This window comes from Solanum dulcamara, chromosome 3, assembly GCF_947179165.1.
Source record: "Solanum dulcamara chromosome 3, daSolDulc1.2, whole genome shotgun sequence".
Taxonomy (NCBI): domain Eukaryota; kingdom Viridiplantae; phylum Streptophyta; class Magnoliopsida; order Solanales; family Solanaceae; genus Solanum; species Solanum dulcamara.
Genome location: NC_077239.1, coordinates 40,640,254 through 40,660,634, shown reverse-complemented (window position 1 = coordinate 40,660,634; position 20,381 = coordinate 40,640,254). Strand labels below are relative to the sequence as shown.

General features: G+C 40.7%; 1 protein-coding gene and 2 long non-coding RNA genes across 3 annotated transcripts; all 3 read left to right on the top strand.

The window, feature by feature from the left end:
* The first annotated feature begins 88 nt into the window (after nucleotides 1–88).
* Nucleotides 89–1,864, top strand: LOC129881625 (uncharacterized). Its single transcript, XR_008765645.1, has 3 exons — nucleotides 89–207; nucleotides 298–393; nucleotides 1,012–1,864. It is a non-coding gene; the product is annotated as an uncharacterized LOC129881625 (long non-coding RNA).
* A 4,302-nt stretch (nucleotides 1,865–6,166) lies between these two features.
* Nucleotides 6,167–6,568, top strand: LOC129883549 (uncharacterized mitochondrial protein AtMg00860-like). The gene has a single exon (XM_055958185.1). It carries the CDS (start codon nucleotides 6,167–6,169, stop codon nucleotides 6,566–6,568), a length of 402 nt encoding a protein of 133 aa, XP_055814160.1.
* A 741-nt stretch (nucleotides 6,569–7,309) lies between these two features.
* Nucleotides 7,310–9,085, top strand: LOC129881624 (uncharacterized). Its single transcript, XR_008765644.1, has 3 exons — nucleotides 7,310–7,428; nucleotides 7,519–7,614; nucleotides 8,233–9,085. It is a non-coding gene; the product is annotated as an uncharacterized LOC129881624 (long non-coding RNA).
* Nucleotides 9,086–20,381: the final 11,296 nt, after the last annotated feature.

The window sequence follows — 20,381 nt, the reverse complement described above, 5'->3', positions numbered from 1 at the left end:
CTTGACACGTGTCACCACTTAGGGGATGACATGTGTCACCCCTAAAGTTGTATATATATATATGAGTCTTATGACTCATTAATTTCCATAATCATCTAGACATTTCAAGAGAAACAAAACGAAATAGCAAGAGGAAGAAAGAAGAGAAGAGAAGAGAAACTTAGGCTAGAAACAAGGAAAGAGCTACGATTTTGGGAGGAGAAAAAGGTAAGTTCTTCGATTCCGTTTAATGAATTAATTATCTAGGGTATATCATGATGTTATGAAGATGTTAGTAATGAAATTTTATGGTTTTAGGCAGCCCAAAACGTTACCAAACAGTCCCTAAGTTTCAGCTGCGCTAAAGGGAATTCCGAGGCAAGTTTTGGCGAGTTTTGGTGAATTTCGGGAAAGGTAACGTTTTCTGTTTTGAACTGGACTTTATGATGATGTTATGAAGTATATTACATGTCTTAAAATATGCTTGAAGTGGAAAAAAATGTATAAGGATGTTTGACGTTGGAAACAAACTAAATGGAAGTCGTAGTAGTTAAATCGAAGTCGCGTAGTGTGTTGTTGTTGTGGTGCTGCAGTTTGGTGGTGGTTTAATTGCGTGTTGCAGGGCTGTAAAGTACTCAAAAATGGATGTGGTTGCTGCTGGTTGCATCCACACAACCCTCCGTTTGGTATGATTACATATTTTACGAAATAAAGGTTAAAAACTCTATTTTGGTACCGTAGTTTGGAATGAGTTGTATAGAGCTTGTATTGTGTAAAGTTGAAGTGATTTAATTGTATACATGCTGCTGTTTGTTGTTGTTGGTATGGTTGTTGACATGGTGGCCGAGTTGAAAACTCGGGGATGTTAAAGTTACAGGGGAGATGCTGCCCGATTTTTGGTAGATTCGGAGCTAGTAATAAACTAGTCGAGAGACATAGATAAGGAAATGATTCCTATGGTTACTTGGGTGTAGAGTTGGAAATTGGAAAGTGAAAGTTTATTAACCTTAGTATTAATTTCATGTTAAATAGGTTCAAGAGACGACGAGGCGAGCATAGTTAAGAGTAATCCGTAAGAGGTATGTAAAGCGAACCTTTCTTTCTTTTGGCATGTTTTTGACATAAGTATGTAAAGCATATTCATTCGATTTTCATGTTTTGACATAAGTATGTAAAGCTAATATTTGTTTTGGTATGGTATTTATGAAACAAAAATATGACTTTTATATAATTTCAAAGAGGTTCCTATTCCTAGAGCCATTAGGATGGACAATCCCTTGATTTCCAAAAGGTATTTTATTATGCTTCGATACGTCTATATGATTCCAGAAGATTTATTCTGATATAATCCAGGATAACTTTCGAAAGGTACTTGACATGAGTCTCGTCTCGATTTTTAAATGATAGCTCATTCTGATTATTCCATTGAGTCTCAAATATGATTTAATTTGCATTAGTTTCTCACTACTCCACTCGTGGATGCCCCAATGCTTCCTTCACCGAGCCCGGGCCGTGTTTTGTTTTCGTGCGTATTTCTCTGCATTATTCGCCGTGTCCCGACGTGAGGGGGCAGGTATGACATGTACATGGGGTGGTAAATATTATGCCACGGAGTTATGCTGTGCCATGTACATATATGTTTGTGATATGATATGATATGATATGATTTGATATGGCCATCTGATATGATATGATTTGTTACGGAGATATTCCCTACTCTGGTGTTATGCTGTGCCGTGGCGCCGATGATGGGAGGGCGACCACACTTTGTTCACCGAGTCCCATAATGGGGCCGGATATGGCATATGTTTTTCTGCATACATTATCTGAGGTTTTGATCAGCATTTGATATTTCTGGATATTTTGCTCATTTTTGCACATTCTGCTCTGGTAATGACTTTACTGAATTCAGTCCATGCTTTACATACTCGGTACATTTTCCGTACTGACCCCCTTTCTTCGGGGGCTGCGTTACATGCCCGCAGGTACAGACGATTGGTTTGCTGATCCGCTCGCTTAGGACATCCACCATGTTGGTCGACAGTACTCCTTTGTTCGGAGTCCTATTTTGGTACTGACACTTTTTGTTGTATATATATATATACGTTGTTCAGGGTACAACGGGGCCCTGTCCCGTCATATGACTATGATATCAGTCTGTAGAGGTCTGTAGACATGAGATGTGGGTTTTGTATATATGTTTTGGGTTTTGTGTGTTTCGTTATGGCCTATCGGCCCTCGTGCGTTATATCTATTTTGTGATCTATTTAGAGATCCCTTCTAATCATTACCTATGTTTATTTGATTAATGTACTAAGTGGGGATAAGGGTACGTATGGGTGCCTAACTCGGGCACCAGTCATGGCCTACGGAGTTGGGTCGTGACAGAAGTGGTATCAGAGCGGTCCTTCCTCGGAATGTCTACAGACCGTGTCTAGTAGAGTCTTGTTTATCGGTGTGTTGCGCGCCACATCTATAAACAGGAGGCTATAGGGCATTTAGGATGTTACCTTTCTTTCATATCTAAGATCATGCGATAGAGCCCATCCATAGGACATGAAATTCCTTTTTTCTAACATTTGATTTCAGCTAAGGAACGATATCGATAGAGGAATGCTATGGAGGATATTGGGAGCTACATAGTATACGGGTAAGTAAAGCTATGAAAGCGATATGTTGAGTAAGGTGTTGAGCTTGAAATGTAAAGTTGAAAATTCAAAGGAAAGTAGATAGGAAAGTGCAATAAATGCAGTGTAAGGTAGACACATGAGGTAAGTCCATTATTTTCATACGGTTATTGATATTGAAAGCTCTATGTGACTGTGATATAAGGTGATATAAAAAAAATGTATATGTTGGCCCTGTGAGGCCTTGCTACTATCTTCTGCGTGCAGGTTTTGAGATAGTACAAAATACAGAGGAAACTATTCCCAATTATTTTTTTGAGAATGGAACAAAAGCAAGGAAGAGACTGAGACATACGTTTAGAAGATGTCTTGGAAGTTGATACCGATAAGGTAAAATTTATAACATTGGACTAAAATTGAAAGAGGTTCCCTCTATGTTTTCGGTAAAAGGAGTACCATTTTTACTTGGAGAGTCATAATTCGAAAGAGAATTTTGGTTGGAAGGAAAAGTGTCCAGCGATTGAGTTTCATTCTTGCTGGAAAGTACAAAACCCTCAGCTGTTATTTGAGGACTAGGAAAAAATTGTTCACGACTCAAGACCATGTGAGTCAAGTACTAGGAAGTACTCTGATGCTTAGTGGATATTAGTTCCTCTCTGGTGGAGGTTGGGAAAATGTTGTATGGGGACATCTTAACAGTTCCTAGTCGACTAATTGGAGGTGTAACCTGTGAATGGAAAAACATAAATTTGTAGGCGATTCAAGGTCACGTGTTTCATGTGGTGGAAAAATGCTGGGGTGATTCATTAGGGCCTGCGATACGGAGGGATGATTTAGACAAAGGTTGGATACGTTTACCTCACCAACTGGAATTAACCTGTAGCAAGAATTATGAGGAAGGTGAAGAAGTGTTATACTATGGGGTGGAATACGAGAAGGGTATATTGTGAATATGCGAGCATCACTATGGAAATAAGTAAAGCTTAGTAAGGAAGCAACTACAAGATATGGTCGTGAGTAAGATTAGGAGTTAGTATCGGGTACACGATAAGGATGAAAGCTCATGAGGCAGAAAAGGGTATTATGTATATGTACCTCCATGTTGAAAAATAGTGGGATACCTAGAGGAGAAAGAACAGAAATTACAAAACAACCGAGGCATTATGAAATTATTAAAGGAACAAGTAGTATCCATTGGGAAAAACTGTGATAACAAAATGTGAAACATGTGTCATCAGAGTATAATTGCCCCGAATGGAAAATCGGACACGGCCATAAGCACTAGTGACGTACTGATTGGGATGAATTGAATGTAGCTTCGACTAAACTACTACATTAGTTATATGACTCGAGTACAAGTACTTGGACTAGATTGTGTAATATTCATCGAGAATACTAAGCAACCCATGGTTGTACTAAGGTTTCTTATAGAGGCAACCTAAAGTATAGATGTTCTAATAGAAGGTGTAGACATGGTGCGGTATGTTAAATATGTTAAAACAGAATCATTTGCGCATGAATAGTTGAAAATGAACAGAGGATGACATGGGTACACCCTAAAGGGGGGAAGTGGACAAGAGAAATACAAGCGTAAGAGAAAATCAACTGATGCTATTATATGTATATGGGAACGCTTACACTCCAAATGAGATCCTATAACAGATGGATGGATCTCGAGGCTAATAATAAATAGATATATGCTGCGGTATCTGAGACCGTGTGAAGAATCATTGGTAGAGACCTTGATGGATGGTGCGATCACTACCCTCGGGAATCTGGTAGTCCAGGACAAAAGATAGTCACGCACGAAAGCAAAAAGTAAAGATTGAGGATCAAAAAGGGTAAAACAGTAATTGTAAAAGATGGATGTGTTACGAAAGCGTCTCAGAATCTGTAAGATCTCGACTCACTCCCAATAATGTAATAAAGGTAAAACGAGGAAATAGACGCGATTATATCAACATTAACGTACCCAATTCCATCAAAGTTATGAGGTTAAGAGTGCTCAGGTGGGAGCAATTTTAGGATGGGTGACCTCCCTGGGAAGTATGGAAGAATTTTATATAATTAGACGTAAGAGACAAATGAGAAGTTAGAGTAACCTAAGGGAAAAATTAGAGTTTATGGAATGGCTGGAAACTGTAAGAGGCCACGTAAGACGATGTAGACTAGGCTGGTGAAGAGACAGAAAGTACATCACAACTCTAGAACAACGATATGCTTGAACAACGTTTGGAGCTATTTTGTAGTCTAGTTGATTGTGAATATATCCATATAGATATGAATGTGTAGAATGTCCGACGTACGATTGTATCGGTGGACATGTGAGTTCCAGCAACTGGTGTCACGGTAAGGGAGGCATTAATCATGCAAGGGTACCAAAGATCGAGCGACGATAAGAATAAAAGGTACAACTGTTGCAACGTACTCTTCTATTATTTGACTGTAGGTTAAATTGGAGATTTTAGTATAGCGATATTTGGGAAATAAAGAGGGTAAGTAGATAGAAAACAAAGAGATCAAAGTATTAGAAGGAGGTGAAAAGTAAGGAAACCCCGGTAAGTGAAACTCCCGAGAGAAATCACAGGCAAAGCGCGAGACCATATTATATTATGCCAAAGAGGGATCACAATATTCTCAAGTACCAAAAAAGGAAACCCATAACGGGGAATGAGGACTCATGTAAGACCTAGTAGTTCGAGTATATTTTCAATTCTCAGGAGAACCAGTGATGGAATGGGCAGTTAATACAACATCACAGAGCGGGAAGTTTATTTCCTACCTTAAGGCGAGAAAAATGATCAGAAAAGGTTGTGTTTATCACCTGGTTCGCATACAGTATTTGGAAGCGGAAGCGCCAACCCTTCAGTCAGTTCCCGTAGTTAATGAATTCTCATATAAATTTCCAGACGAGCTTCCAGTCCTTCCTCCCGAACGGGAGATAGACTTTACCGTAGATGTGCTGCTAGATACCCATATGATATATATTCCTCCATACAGAATGGCATCTGCAGAATTAAAAGAGATGAAGGAGCAGTTAAAAGACTTACCGGAAAAAGGCCTCATCAGACTCAGTACTGTTGGGGAGCCCGATATTATTTGTGTAAAAGAAAGATGGGTCGCTGCAGATGTGTATTGATTACAGGCAGCTGAATAAGGTAACCATTAAGAATAAACACCCCCTTCCCAGGATTGATGATTTATTTGATCAGTTGGAGGGTGCTAAGTGGTTTTCAAAAATAGACTTGCGATCGGGTTATCATCAGGTGCAGGTAAGAGAATCAGATAAACCAAAGACAATATTCTAGACCCAATATAGCCATTACGAGTTCAGAGTGATGTCTTTTGGCCTGACAAATGCTCCAGCGGTATTCATAGACCTGATAAATCGGGTATTTAGACCATTCTTGGATATGTTCAGGATTATATTTAGTGATGATATTCTGATTTATTCTCGGTCAGAAGCAGAGCATGCAAATCATCTGAGAGCGGTACTTGTAGTACTCTGACACTAGAAACTGTATGCTAAATTTTCCAAATATGAATTTTGGTTGACTTCTATGGCACTTCTGGGATATATTGTTGGGGCTGATGGTATTCGGGTAGATACACTGAAGATCGAGGCCGTAAAGAAATGTCCTAGGCTGACGACACCTACAGAGGTACGCAACTTCTTGGGATTAACAGGTTATTACAGAAGATTTGTAGAGAAATTTGCTTCAATTTCTGCACCACTGACAAGATTAACTCAGAAAGAAGCCAAATTCAATTGGACTCATGCCTGTGAACGAACCTTTAAGTTATTGAAAGAGAATTTGACTACAACTCCAGTTGTAACTCTTCCAGAGGTACCATATGGGTATGTTATTTATTGTGATACTTCGGGTGTGGGAATAGGGTATGTCTTGATGCAGTACAGCCAAGTTATAGCGTACGCTTCCCGACAGCTTAAAAAAATATGAAAGAAGGGATAGGTAATGGGCATACTTAAAAGGACAACAATAAGAGGAACCCTCCTGAAGTATGAAGACACCGTATGAGGTTAGTTCAACATTCGAGGACGAATGTTCAAAAGGGGGGAAGAATGTTATAACCCGTATTTTGCACATTAGGATATTTTTGAGATAATGGTAACAAGTCAAGGACAAGGCTATGTTTGATCTTGTTGGATACAAAATTCTTATGACAAAATTGGAATTTCAACTTGGAAATATTAGAAAAAGTAAGGGGCAAAAATTGGAATTTCTCATGGAGGATGTTATATCCCGTTTTTTATACGGTTGGATGTTTTAAGGTAGCCGTGGTAAAGCTAAGGGAATGAACATCTTCCAAAATTTATTTAATATACAAGTTGGATATGAATATTATTTATGATCATTAATAGTGTGGAAATATTGGAAAAGGCAAAGGGCAAAAAGGAAAATTCGCAAAGTGGCCTATGGTAATATTGTGGAAGGCTAGGGGTAAAATGGGAATTTCATAAAGTCTTCAAGAAGACTCATGTGGGCCCCACATGACACATGTCAGCCCATGATTGGAGAAGAGGGGTGTGTTGGACCAATGAAACCTTGACATGTGTCACCACTTAGATCTTGACATTTGTCACCACTTAGGGCTTGACACGTGTCACCACTTAGGGGATGACATGTGTCACCCCTAAAGTTGTATATGTATATATGAGTCTTATGACTCATTAATTTCCATAATCATCTAGACATTTCAAGAGAAACAAAACGAAATAGCAAGAGGAAGAAAGAAGAGAAGAGAAGAGAAACTTAGGCTAGAAACAAGGAAAGAGCTACGATTTTGGGAGGAGAAAAAGGTAAGTTCTTCGATTCCGTTTAATGAATTAATTATCTAGGGTATATCATGATGTTATGAAGATGTTAGTAATGAAATTTTATGGTTTTAGGCAGCCCAAAACGTTACCAAACAGTCCCTAAGTTTCAGCTGCGCTAAAGGGAATTCCGAGGCAAGTTTTGGCGAGTTTTGGTGAATTTCGGGAAAGGTAACGTTTTCTGTTTTGAACTGGACTTTATGATGATGTTATGAAGTATATTACATGTCTTAAAATATGCTGGAAGTGGAAAAAAATGTATAAGGATGTTTGACGTTGGAAACAAACTAAATGGAAGTCGTAGTAGTTAAATCGAAGTCGCGTAGTGTGTTGTTGTTGTGGTGCTGCAGTTTGGTGGTGGTTTAATTGCGTGTTGCAGGGCTGTAAAGTACTCAAAAATGGATGTGGTTGCTGCTGGTTGCATCCACACAACCCTCCGTTTGGTATGATTACATATTTTACGAAATAAAGGTTAAAAACTCTATTTTGGTACCGTAGTTTGGAATGAGTTGTATAGAGCTTGTATTGTGTAAAGTTGAAGTGATTTAATTGTATACATGCTGCTGTTTGTTGTTGTTGGTATGGTTGTTGACATGGTGGCCGAGTTGAAAACTCGGGGATGTTCAAGTTACAGGGGAGATGCTGCCCGATTTTTGGTAGATTCGGAGCTAGTAATAAACTAGTCGAGAGACATAGATAAGGAAATGATTCCTATGGTTACTTGGGTGTAGAGTTGGAAATTGGAAAGTGAAAGTTTATTAACCTTAGTATTAATTTCATGTTAAATAGGTTCAAGAGACGACGAGGCGAGCATAGTTAAGAGTAATCCGTAAGAGGTATGTAAAGCGAACCTTTCTTTCTTTTGGCATGTTTTTGACATAAGTATGTAAAGCATATTCATTCGATTTTCATGTTTTGACATAAGTATGTAAAGCTAATATTTGTTTTGGTATGGTATTTATGAAACAAAAATATGACTTTTATATAATTTCAAAGAGGTTCCTATTCCTAGAGCCATTAGGATGGACAATCCCTTGATTTCCAAAAGGTATTTTATTATGCTTCGATACGTCTATATGATTCCAGAAGATTTATTCTGATATAATCCAGGATAACTTTCGAAAGGTACTTGACATGAGTCTCGTCTCGATTTTTAAATGATAGCTCATTCTGATTATTCCATTGAGTCTCAAATATGATTTAATTTGCATTAGTTTCTCACTACTCCACTCGTGGATGCCCCAATGCTTCCTTCACCGAGCCCGGGCCGTGTTTTGTTTTCGTGCGTATTTCTCTGCATTATTCGCCGTGTCCCGACGTGAGGGGGCAGGTATGACATGTACATGGGGTGGTAAATATTATGCCACGGAGTTATGCTGTGCCATGTACATATATGTTTGTGATATGATATGATATGATATGATTTGATATGGCCATCTGATATGATATGATTTGTTACGGAGATATTCCCTACTCTGGTGTTATGCTGTGCCGTGGCGCCGATGATGGGAGGGCGACCACACTTTGTTCACCGAGTCCCATAATGGGGCCGGATATGGCATATGTTTTTCTGCATACATTATCTGAGGTTTTGATCAGCATTTGATATTTCTGGATATTTTGCTCATTTTTGCACATTCTGCTCTGGTAATGACTTTACTGAATTCAGTCCATGCTTTACATACTCGGTACATTTTCCGTACTGACCCCCTTTCTTCGGGGGCTGCGTTACATGCCCGCAGGTACAGACGATTGGTTTGCTGATCCGCTCGCTTAGGACATCCACCATGTTGGTCGACAGTACTCCTTTGTTCGGAGTCCTATTTTGGTACTGGCACTTTTTGTTGTATATATATATATACGTTGTTCAGGGTACAACGGGGCCCTGTCCCGTCATATGACTATGATATCAGTCTGTAGAGGTCTGTAGACATGAGATGTGGGTTTTGTATATATGTTTTGGGTTTTGTGTGTTTCGTTATGGCCTATCGGCCCTCGTGCGTTATATCTATTTTGTGATCTATTTAGAGATCCCTTCTAATCATTACCTATGTTTATTTGATTAATGTACTAAGTGGGGATAAGGGTACGTATGGGTGCCTAACTCGGGCACCAGTCATGGCCTACGGAGTTGGGTCGTGACACTGTTAAATCATCCCTACGTTAGGTTGCCTTTACAGAAAACCCTAGCATAACCATAGGGTGCTTTAATATTCGTAATGTAGCGTATACAATCTCATCTAATGGTTGATACTCGAGTAATATCCATAATGTAACAGTGCATTCAAAGCCACATTCCATTCATCCCAATCAGTAATTAGCTCGTGCTCATAATTTGTTGAAATTCTCCACTCGGGAGTACTTATACTTTGATGATTCGTGTTTCAAGCTCCATCATTATACTAACCTTATGCAGTGCAGCTGTTGACTGGACTAAAGGTAGGGTAGGCTCGGAGGCATGTCCCAGATGATGCTAATAGACAAGATAGCCTAAGGTTCCGTTATTTCCTAGCTTTTAACCCTCTAGAATTTTACAGATCGAGAACTATAGAGGATCCATAGGAATTCATTCGACAAATGCAATATACACTGCGAATTATTAGAGCTTCGGAGACTAATTCAATTGAATTAGCCTCCTATCAGCTACGTGATATAGCTGCTAACTGGCACAAGTCTTGGGAGTTATCGAGAGGCGAGGATGCTCCTCTAGCTGAATAGGATGAATTTGCAGAGGCTTTTCTTAGCCACTTCCTGCCCCCAGAAATGAGATGATCTAGGGTAGATAAATTCTTGCAGTTGAAGTAGAATGTCAGGAGTGTTCGAGACTATAGCCTTGAGTTTGAATCGTTGGCAAGACATGCCCCCACAATTGTAACTGATATGGCAGATAGGGTGCATCGATACATCATGGGCTTGGATTTTTATTTGGTTAATAGTTGTATGGCCGTGGCTTCTCAGCCAGGAATAGATATTACCCAGGTACAAACGTACGCCTAAGGGGTAGAAGAGCGACATAGAAGGCGTCAGCCTAACATAGAGTTTGTTAGAAGTCTGCCGAAGAGGGCTAAGCCAGATGGTTATCTAGAAGAATTTCACAACGGGCGGTTCCAGCAGTTTCGTAGGTATCCCTCCCAGCCAGCTTGAAGTGTACCTCCATAGTATCTAGGTGAACGAGTTGAAAGAACTAGGTATTCAGGGGTCGGACAAGGCTCTAGAGCTTCAGGTATACAGATGAACCAGGGTTCTCAATAGTTAAGACTACCGATGCCCCAGTGTACCCGTTGTGATAGGACTCATTTCGGGGAATGTCGTTGTACTACAGGTGCTTGTTTCTCTTGTGGCCGTCAAGGCCATATGGTGAGAGAGTGTCCATGTAATAGTACTCCAGGTGGTATGGCTCAGCCAATAGGGTCAGTTGTGGGTTCTTCTTTTTCTGTGGCTATGCGCCCGATGGGGCGGGGAATGCAGATACCAGCAGGCCGTGGTAGAGGCCCTAGGGGAGCCTCCAGTTCTGGCGGTCCTTCCAACTGTATGTATGCTTTGGCCAGTAGACAGGACCAGGAAGCATCATCGAATGTGGTCACATGTACATTATCAATCTTTTCTCAAGATGTATATGCGTTGATGGATCCATGCTCTACTTTATCATATATATATATATATATATATATATATCTCCTTTTGTTGCTAGTAGAATTAGAATTAAGCCTGAGTTAATAGAATCATTTGAGGTTGCTACAGTAGTAGGGGACTCTATTGTGGTAAAGCAGACATATATACATTGCCTGGTAAATATGTATAGTCATTGTACCTTGGTTGACTTGATAGAGTTATATATGGTGGAGTTTGATGTTATTATGGATATGGATTGGCTAGCTTCTTATCATGCAAATGTAGACTGTAAAAATAAAATGGTTCGGTTTTAGTTCCCTGACGAAACAATTGTCGAGTGGTTAGGAAACACAGCATCACTAAAGGGTAGGTTTATTTCATACCTTAAGGCAAAGAAAATGATCAGCAAGGGGTGCATTTATCATTTAGTCCGCGTACACAATCTGGAAGCAAAGGTGCCAACTTTTCAGTCGGTGCCCGTGGTTAATGAATATCCAGATGTGTTTTAAGATAAACTTTGAGGCCTCCCTCCAGAATGGGAGATAGAGTTCACTGTGGACGTGCCACCAGATACCCAGCCTATCTCCATCTCCCCATATAGAATGGCACCCGCAGAGCTAAAGGAGTAGTTGAAGGACCTACTGGAGAAGGATTTTATCAGGCCCAGCACATCACCATGGGGAGCACCAGTGCTGTTTGTGAAAAAGAAAGATAGATCGCTACGAATGTGTATTGACTATAGGCAGCTGAATAAGGTAACAATTAAGAACCGATATCCCCTCCCCAAGATTGATGATTTGTTTGACCAGTTGTAGGGTGCCTAATGTTTTTCGAAGATGGACCTGTGGTCAGGCTATCATCAAGTATAGGTGAGAAAGGTAGATATACCAAAGACCACATTCAGGACCCGATATGGGCATTATGAGATTAAGGTGATGTCTTTTGGGCTGACAAACGCTCTAACGGTATTTATGGATCTAATAAACTGAGTGTTCAAACCATATCTAGATTTGTTTGTGATCGTATTTATTAATGATATTCTGGTCTATTCACGATCGGAGATGGAACACGTGGACCATTTGCGGGCGGTACTAAGGGTACTTCAACGCCAGAAATTATATGCTAAGTTCTCTAAATGTGAATTTTGGTTAACGTCTGTGGCTTTTCTTGGACATATTATTGGAACTGACGGTATTTGAGTGGATACAGAGAAGATTGAGGCCGTGAAGGCTTATCAAAGACCCACAACCCCTACGTAGGTACGTAGCTTCTTGGGGTTAGCCGGATACTATAGAAGATTCGTAGAAAGGTTTGCTTCCATTTCAGCGCCTTTAACAAGAATGACTCAAAAAGCGGCTAAATTCCAATGGACTGATACATGTGAACGAAGCTTCCAGCTGTTAAAAGAAAACTTGACTACGACTCCTATCCTTACTCTTCTAGAAGGACCAAGCGGCTTTGTTATTTATCGTGATGCGTCCGGTATTGGATTAGGGTGCATTTTGATGCAGCTGGTAGGGTAATAGCTTACGCCTCCCGACGTATGATCTGGAATTAGCAGTGGTGATTCATGCCTTGAAAATATGGAGACACTACATGTATGGCGTACATGTTGACATTTATACGGACCATAAAAGCCTCTAGTATATCTTCAAACAGAAAGAATTGAACTTACGGCAGAGAAGGTGGCTAGAATTATTGAAGGACTATGATGTTGAAATCCTATAACACCCTTGGAAAGCGAATGTGGTGGCGTATGCACTAAGTCATAAGTCAATGGGTAGCTTGGCAAATGTACAACCAGAATGGAAGGAGATGATTCGTGAGATCTGCCAGCTTGCTAGCCTTGGAGTCCGCCTAGCTGATTCAGGTAATGATAGGGTTTCTATTCGAAGAATTGCTGACCTCGATCATAGAGAAAGTAAAATGATGTCAATACCAAGACCCTGTCCTAGCACAGTATAGGGATGAAACTCTCCAAAAGAAAAAGACTCCATTTGAAATAACAGCTGGAGAGATATTACGATATCAACGCAGAGTCTGTGTATCGAAAGTGGCAGGGTTGCGGTGGTAAGTACTGGGAGAGGCACATCATGCCCGTTATTCTGTTTATCCGGGATCAACCAAGATGTATCACGACCTCAAATGTTTATATTGGTGGGATGGTATAAAAAGGGATATAGCATAGTTCGTAGCCCAATGTACGAATTGCCAGCAAGTTAAAGTTGAGCATCAAAACCTGGGTGGGCTACTACATGAGATGGAGATTCCAACCTAGAAATAGGAAGCGATTAATATGGATTTCATTACTGGCTTTCCTCATACTCCTCGAAAGTAGGATTCTATATGGGTTATTGTGGATACGCTGATAAAATCAGCCCACTTCCTCCTAGTCAGGACCACATATATAGCCGAGAACTATGTGAAGATATACGTCAAGGAAATAGTACGACTTCATGGAGTTCCCACATCTATTATTTCGGACAGGGGTGCCCAGTTCACAGCCCACTTTTGGCGGTCATTCCAGGAAGGCTTGGGAACACAAGTAAGCCTTAGCACAACGTTCTATCCCCAAACTGACGGGCAGGCCGAATGCAGTATTTAGACACTAGAGGACATGTTACGAGCCTGTATAATTGACTTTAAAGGCAACTGAGATGATCATATACCACTTATTGAGTTTGCCTACAATAACAGTTATCACTACAACTTTCAGATAAAGCCATATAAGGCTTTATACAGTAGAAAGTGCAGGTCATCTATCGGTTGGTTCGATGTTGGCGAAACGTAATTAATGGGTCCAGACATAGTCCAACAAGCAGTGGAGAAGGTAAAACTTATTCAGGAAAGATTATTAGCTGCCCAAAGTCGAAAGAAGTCATACGCAGACAGTCGACGTCGACTATTGGAATTTCAAATGGGTGAATGGGTGTTTTTGAAAGTGTCTCCCATGAAAGGAGTAATGAGGTTCGGCAAGAAAGGGAAGTTGAGTCTGAGATACATTGTCCCTTACTTGATACTTTGCCAAATAGGCAAGGTTGCCTATGAATTAGACGTGCCGGCGGACCTGGAAGCCGTACAAGTAATTTTCTATGTATCAATGCTTCGCAAATGTGTAGGTGACCCATCCCGAGTGCATTCCCTGGATGACATCTAGGTCATTGAAGAGCTATCCTACAAAGAATAGCTAATCGCCATCCTGGATCGACAGATTAGGAGATTGCAAACTAAGGATGTAGCTTCGGTTAAGGTGCTGTGGCAGAATAAGAATCGCAAGGAAATGACTTGGGAAGCCGATGAGGACATGAAACGCAAGTAATCTCACCTATTCCCGATGTTAGCAGGTAACCCCAACTCCTAAAACTCGTATATTAAGTACTTGGATAGAAGTATGTGTTATGGAAACAATAAAGAATCTCCCTACAATTTGTATGAAGAGCTAAGAGAAGTTTTGTCTAACATTCCGGGACGAATGTTCTAAAGGGGGGAAGGATGTTACACTCCACATTTTCTAAACTCGAAATGTCTCTTAAGTTCCTTAGACATTTTCATGTGAGCCGTATAGGCTACGACACTTTCAAACGACTCTAAGGAAGGGAGAATGTGATACCCCATAGTAGAGAAGTTTGGAAATGGAGTCATAAGAATCTGGAAGGAATTGGAGGCTAAGTAATGAGTCGTTGGACTCGATTTACCTACGTAAGCTACTAACTTGGAATTCTTACATACTTAAGGTATTGGAGTACGTACCAAGCTTGCGTAGCATGGATGACATAGGCTCTTAAAATAAGACGAGATTATGATCCCATGAGGAAAAAAAAAAATGACGCGGGGCAGCCAATGAGAGGGTGAAACATGGCAGCACCTCAAGCAAGCAGGTGACCCACCTGCTTGGGGTCAAATAGGTGACCCACCTGCTTGGGGGAGGTGGGCCCCACTACCACATGGCAGCCTCTCCTTCGGCGCATGGATGCGGTGGCCCAATAGGGGCTGGACACGTGTCACCTCTATGGGATGACATGTTTCACTCCCTAGGACCACATATATATGTGTATATACAACATACACTTCAGTTCTAATTCCAAATTTCCAGCCAAAGTGAAGAGAAAACAAACCCTAAAAGTAGAGAGGAAAACGTGACGGCTTAGGAGGAAAAATGAGGTAAGTCCTAATTTCATTCCGTAAATTAATTATATATAATATAACACAATGATATGGAAGTATTAGTAGTATAAAATTAGGGTTTTGTGCAGCAAAAATCGGACAGCAAGCTGCCACGATGTTACATCGCACAACAAAAAGTTCTGAGGCATAATTTCAGCAAGTTCTAGCCAATTCCGAGAAAGGTAAGGTATTCCCCTCTAATTTGAAGTTTATTATGTTATTATATAGTGTATCACACACCTTATTGGCTGCTGGAAGTGGGGGAAAATTCTTGCAAAGTTCGACATTCGAAATAAACAAAATTGGAATCGGTATTGTTGAATTGTAATCGAATAATGCGTTGTGCTTGTGGTGTGTGACTTCTGGTCATTTGGTGATGTATTGCGGTGATGTAAATGAGTTAATAAGGGCGTGGGATCTTCTGTTTGCAGCAACATGACCCTCCTCTTCGCACAAATTAAAGAATTCATGAAAGGAAGGATAAAAACCCTAGTTTTGGTCTCGTAGTTTCGAATGAGTTGTTTGGGGTTTATATTGTGTAATATTTCTATAATATACATATATATGAGATGATGGTTATGTTTTTGGTTGGATGTAGGTGTTAAGGACATGATTGGGGAATTCGGATAGGGCACATTATAGGGGAGGTGCTGTCTGATTTCCGTTAACGCCTTTACTAGTTAAGGTACTAGTCAAGAAGGCGAGCGAAGGGAGGAATGCTATGAATACTCATGAGAAGTCTAAGTTGATGAAAGGTCTAAGGTTGTTAATACTTGCATTACTTCCATGTTAAATAAGTTTCGAGGACAGCGACGCGAACACGGTTAAGGGAAGTCCATAAGAGGTATGTGAAGCTTCTCTTGGTATGTTTTTGGTGTAGGTATGTAAAGCCTATCTTTTCTCTTTTGGCATGTCTTAGATATAAACAGGATATGATATGATCTTTAGGGGATAATTCCATTCCCATGTTATGAATATGACTGCAGTACCCTCACTCACTTTTGAATGATTAAACTTTAAAGTAGTAAGCTGCTATCTTTGAGTCTTCTATATGACTGTATAACAATTGATTCGACTAAGCTCTTGGTTGTAAAAAAAGAAAGTCTCTGAGATAGCCAATGCTCGGACTGCTATAATATATTTCACATTAATATATGTCTAAGATTTCCACAAACTCCTTTTTACATAGTCCTTAATAACAGTTAGAGAGTATACGTCAGATACCTTCTGCCCTTATCCCCAAGTGATGGTTCACATAATAACTTCATTGAGTAACAGATAATGATTTAAACTATGTTTTGTTTCTTACTACTCTACTCATGTATACTATAACATTTCTTTCACTGAGTCTCGGGCCGGGTACATTATCGTGCATAATTGACTGTATCACTTATCGAGTCCCACACTAGAGGGCCGGGTAAGTATATATATATATATGATGATGGATTGGAATAAGGTGGTGATGTCGCCGGTACTATAATAGTCCTACAGATGTGATTCACCGGACCCATGAAACGGCCGGCTATATTGTATAAATTGAGCATGCCTGCTTTTATAATTCACAGAGTACAGGTACACGTTTTTGATTTGATAATTTGTTCCCCTACTTCTCTATTTCGGATATACCTCCAGTTGTATTATGTTACGTTTTACATACTCAGTACATATGTCATACTGACCCCCCTTTTCTTTGGGGGGCTGCGTTTTATGCCTGCAGGTACAGGTACACAGGTTGGGGATCCGCAAGCATAAGAGTCCCACTCAGTAGTCCAAGAGCGCTCCATTGTGCTAGAGCCTGATTTTGGGTACTAAACTCTGATGTGCATATTAGTTTATTCACGGGTACGGCAGAGGCCCTATCCCGCCTTATGTTCTTGTTTTCTTACCCTTAGAAGTTTGTGGATATGGATATGGGTTGTACGTATGTATGTTGTGTGTATATAAGTATATATAAGCTGTATGTGAACCGTATATGAACTGTATATGAGTGGCATATGAGTCGCATATGCGTGACTATACAGTTGTGCTGATATGAGTTATGGTTTAAGGAATTCCCTATGTCGTGGCGGCCTTATCGGCTCGCATATATGTGTATCACGGAACGACCCCACAGGTTACAACAGCCTTGTCGGCTTGTATGTTTTCTTACCGATTGGTGTATTTTGAGTGTGATCAGGAGATAGACTAGGTATAGTTGGCCGGGTATATAGGTCTGTCCAATTCAGGCACCCGTCACGGCCTATGGGTTGAGTCGTGACACAACAAACCCTGTTGGCTGAGCCATACAACCTGGAGTACTTGTAAGTGGGCATTCCCTCGCAATATGGCCCTGACGGCCACAAGAAAAACACGCACCGGTAGTCCAATGACATTCCCCAAAATGAGACCTATTACAATGGGGACACTGGGGTATCGGTGGTCTTGACTGTCGAGAACTCTGCTTCACATGTATACCTGAATCTCTAGATCCTTGTCCGGCCCCTGAATATCTAGCGCTTTCAACTCGTCCACCTAGAAACTATAGAGGTACACTTCGAGCTAGCTGGGAGGGATACCTACCAAACTACTGGAACCGCCCACTGTGAAATTCCCTTGGATAACCAACTGACTTAGCCCTTTTAGGCAGACTTCTATCAAAACCTCTGTCAGGCTGACGCCTTCTATGTCGCTCTTCTACCCTTTGGGCATACGCTTGTACCCGGGCAATATCCATGCTTGGTTGAGAAGCCATGGCTATACAACTATCAACCAAATAAAAATCCAAGGTCATGACATATCAATGCACCCTATCTGCCAAATCAGCTACAACTGTGGGGGCATTTCTTGCCAATGAGTGAAACTCAAGGCTATAGTATCAAACACTCCTGCTGTTCTTCTTCAACTACAAGAATTTATCTACCCTAGATCGTCTCATTTCTGAGGTAGGAAGTGGCTAAGAAAAGCCTCCATAAATTCATCCCATTCAGCTAGAGTAACACCATCGCCCCTCGATAACTCCCAAGACTCGTACCAGTTAGCGGGTACGTCATATAGCGGATACGAGGTCAATTTAACTGACTCAGTCTCCAAAGCCCTAATAATGTGCAGTGTATGCTATATTTGTCGAATAAATTCCTATGGATCCTCTACAGTTCTCGATCTATAAAATTTTGGAGGGTTACAAGATAGGAAATTAGGGACCCTCAGGCTGTCTTGTCTATTAGCATCATCTGGGCCATGCCTCTGAGCCAGTCCTTCCATCAATCCAGTCAGCAACTGCACTGCATCCCTCATAGCCCTATCCTCCACCCCATGCTATGGGATAGGAGGCTCATGTACTAGAGGTTCAGGATCAGCAGCTGCTGCTGCCCTAAACTCCTCTGGAGGTGGCGGCGTAGTAGAGCTCGCTGACTGAAGTACGATCCTTGGCATAGACTAGACAAGGGCCCTGGTAAAGCTCGGGGTCTTACTAGTTTCCCCTACTACCCACTTGCCCTTCTGGGCAGTGTTCGCTTTCCTTGGAGGCATTACTGTAAACATATAACTCGGTTAGTGAAGGGACATCCTGAAAGTATAGATCTATTGCACGATCTTAGATAAGAAAAATATAATATCCTAAATGTCCTGTAGCCTCCTATTTATAGATTTGGTGCACAACACACCGTTAAACAAGCCTCTACTAGACACAGTCTGTGGACACTCCAAGAAAGAACTGCTCTGATACCACTTCTGTCACGACCCAATCCCATAGGCCGTGACGGGTGCCTCAATTGGACACACCTATATACCCGACCAACTATACCTAGTCTGTCTCCTAATCACACTCAAAATACACCAATAGGTAGGAAAACATACAAGCTGACAAGGCTATTGTAACATGTGGGGTCATTTCGTGACACACATATACGTGAGCCGACAAGGCCGCCATGACACAGGGAACGCCCTAAATCATAAGTCATATCAGCACAACTGTACATTCACGCATATGCGACCCATATACCACTCATATATAGTTCATGTACAGTGCACATACAACTTATATACACTTATATACACATACAACTTACATACAGACAACCCACATCCGTATTCACAAACCTCTAAGAGTAAGAAAACAGTAACATAAGACGGGACAGGGCCCCCGCTGTACCTGTGAACAAAACTAATATGCATATTAGAGTTTAGTACCCAAAATCAGGCTACAGCACAATGGAGCACTCTTGGACTACTAAGTGGGACTCCTACACTAGCGGATCCCCAACCTGTGCACCTGTACCTGCGGGCATGAAACACAGTCCCCCCCGAAGAAAAGGGGTCAGTATGACATTTATACTGAGTATGTAAAGTGTAACATAATATAACTGGAGGTATATCTGAAACAGAGGAGCAAGGGAACCAATTATCAAATCAAAAACATGTACCTATACTCGGTGAATCACAGAAGTATGCATGTTCAAATTATATCATATAGACGGCACTTTCCTGGGTCCGGTGAATCACAACTATAAAATCATCATGGCCTTAGTGCCATCACCACCTTATTTCAACCCATTATCATATATATACATACATACCCGTCCCTCTAGTGAGGGGCTGGGTGAGTGATGCAGTGAATTGTGCATGATAACGTACCCGGCCCGGGACACGGTGAAAAAAGGGTTACAGTATACACGAATAGAGTCGTGAGTAACTATATGCAATTTAAATTGACATCAGAGACTCAACTATGTAAGAGGACTAAACTATCGTCTGCGGATTCAAGTAATAGTATAGTTATTCTAGTTGCCCTCTAAATGTCATTAGGGGCTAAATTAATTAGCATCTCGAGGTCCCTAGAAGTATACTAAAGTATTACTATTCACTTAAGAACTCTAAAGTATTTGCCTTCGTATAGTCCTATGACTAGGAGTCCGTATATTCAGTAAGTCCTCAGTATATAAACGATTCAAGGCAAGTAACTTGACTATCATAAAAGCTCAACATTCAGAACTGAATAAAAGACATTCAGGGATGGAATCACTTTAGATAATATATCACTATTTACTTACCTCTATGACATGCCAAAAGAAGAGAAGCGATAGGCTTCACATACATCTTATGGACTCCACTTAATCGTGTTCATGTCGTTGTCCTCGAAACATATTTAACATGGAAGTAATGCAAGTATTAACAACCTTAGACTT

What these genes read in the sequence shown, in the direction of transcription:
- LOC129883549 (XM_055958185.1), top strand. Translation starts at nt 6,167, where the DNA reads ATGGCACTTCTGGGATATATTGTTGGGGCTGATGGTATTCGGGTAGAT.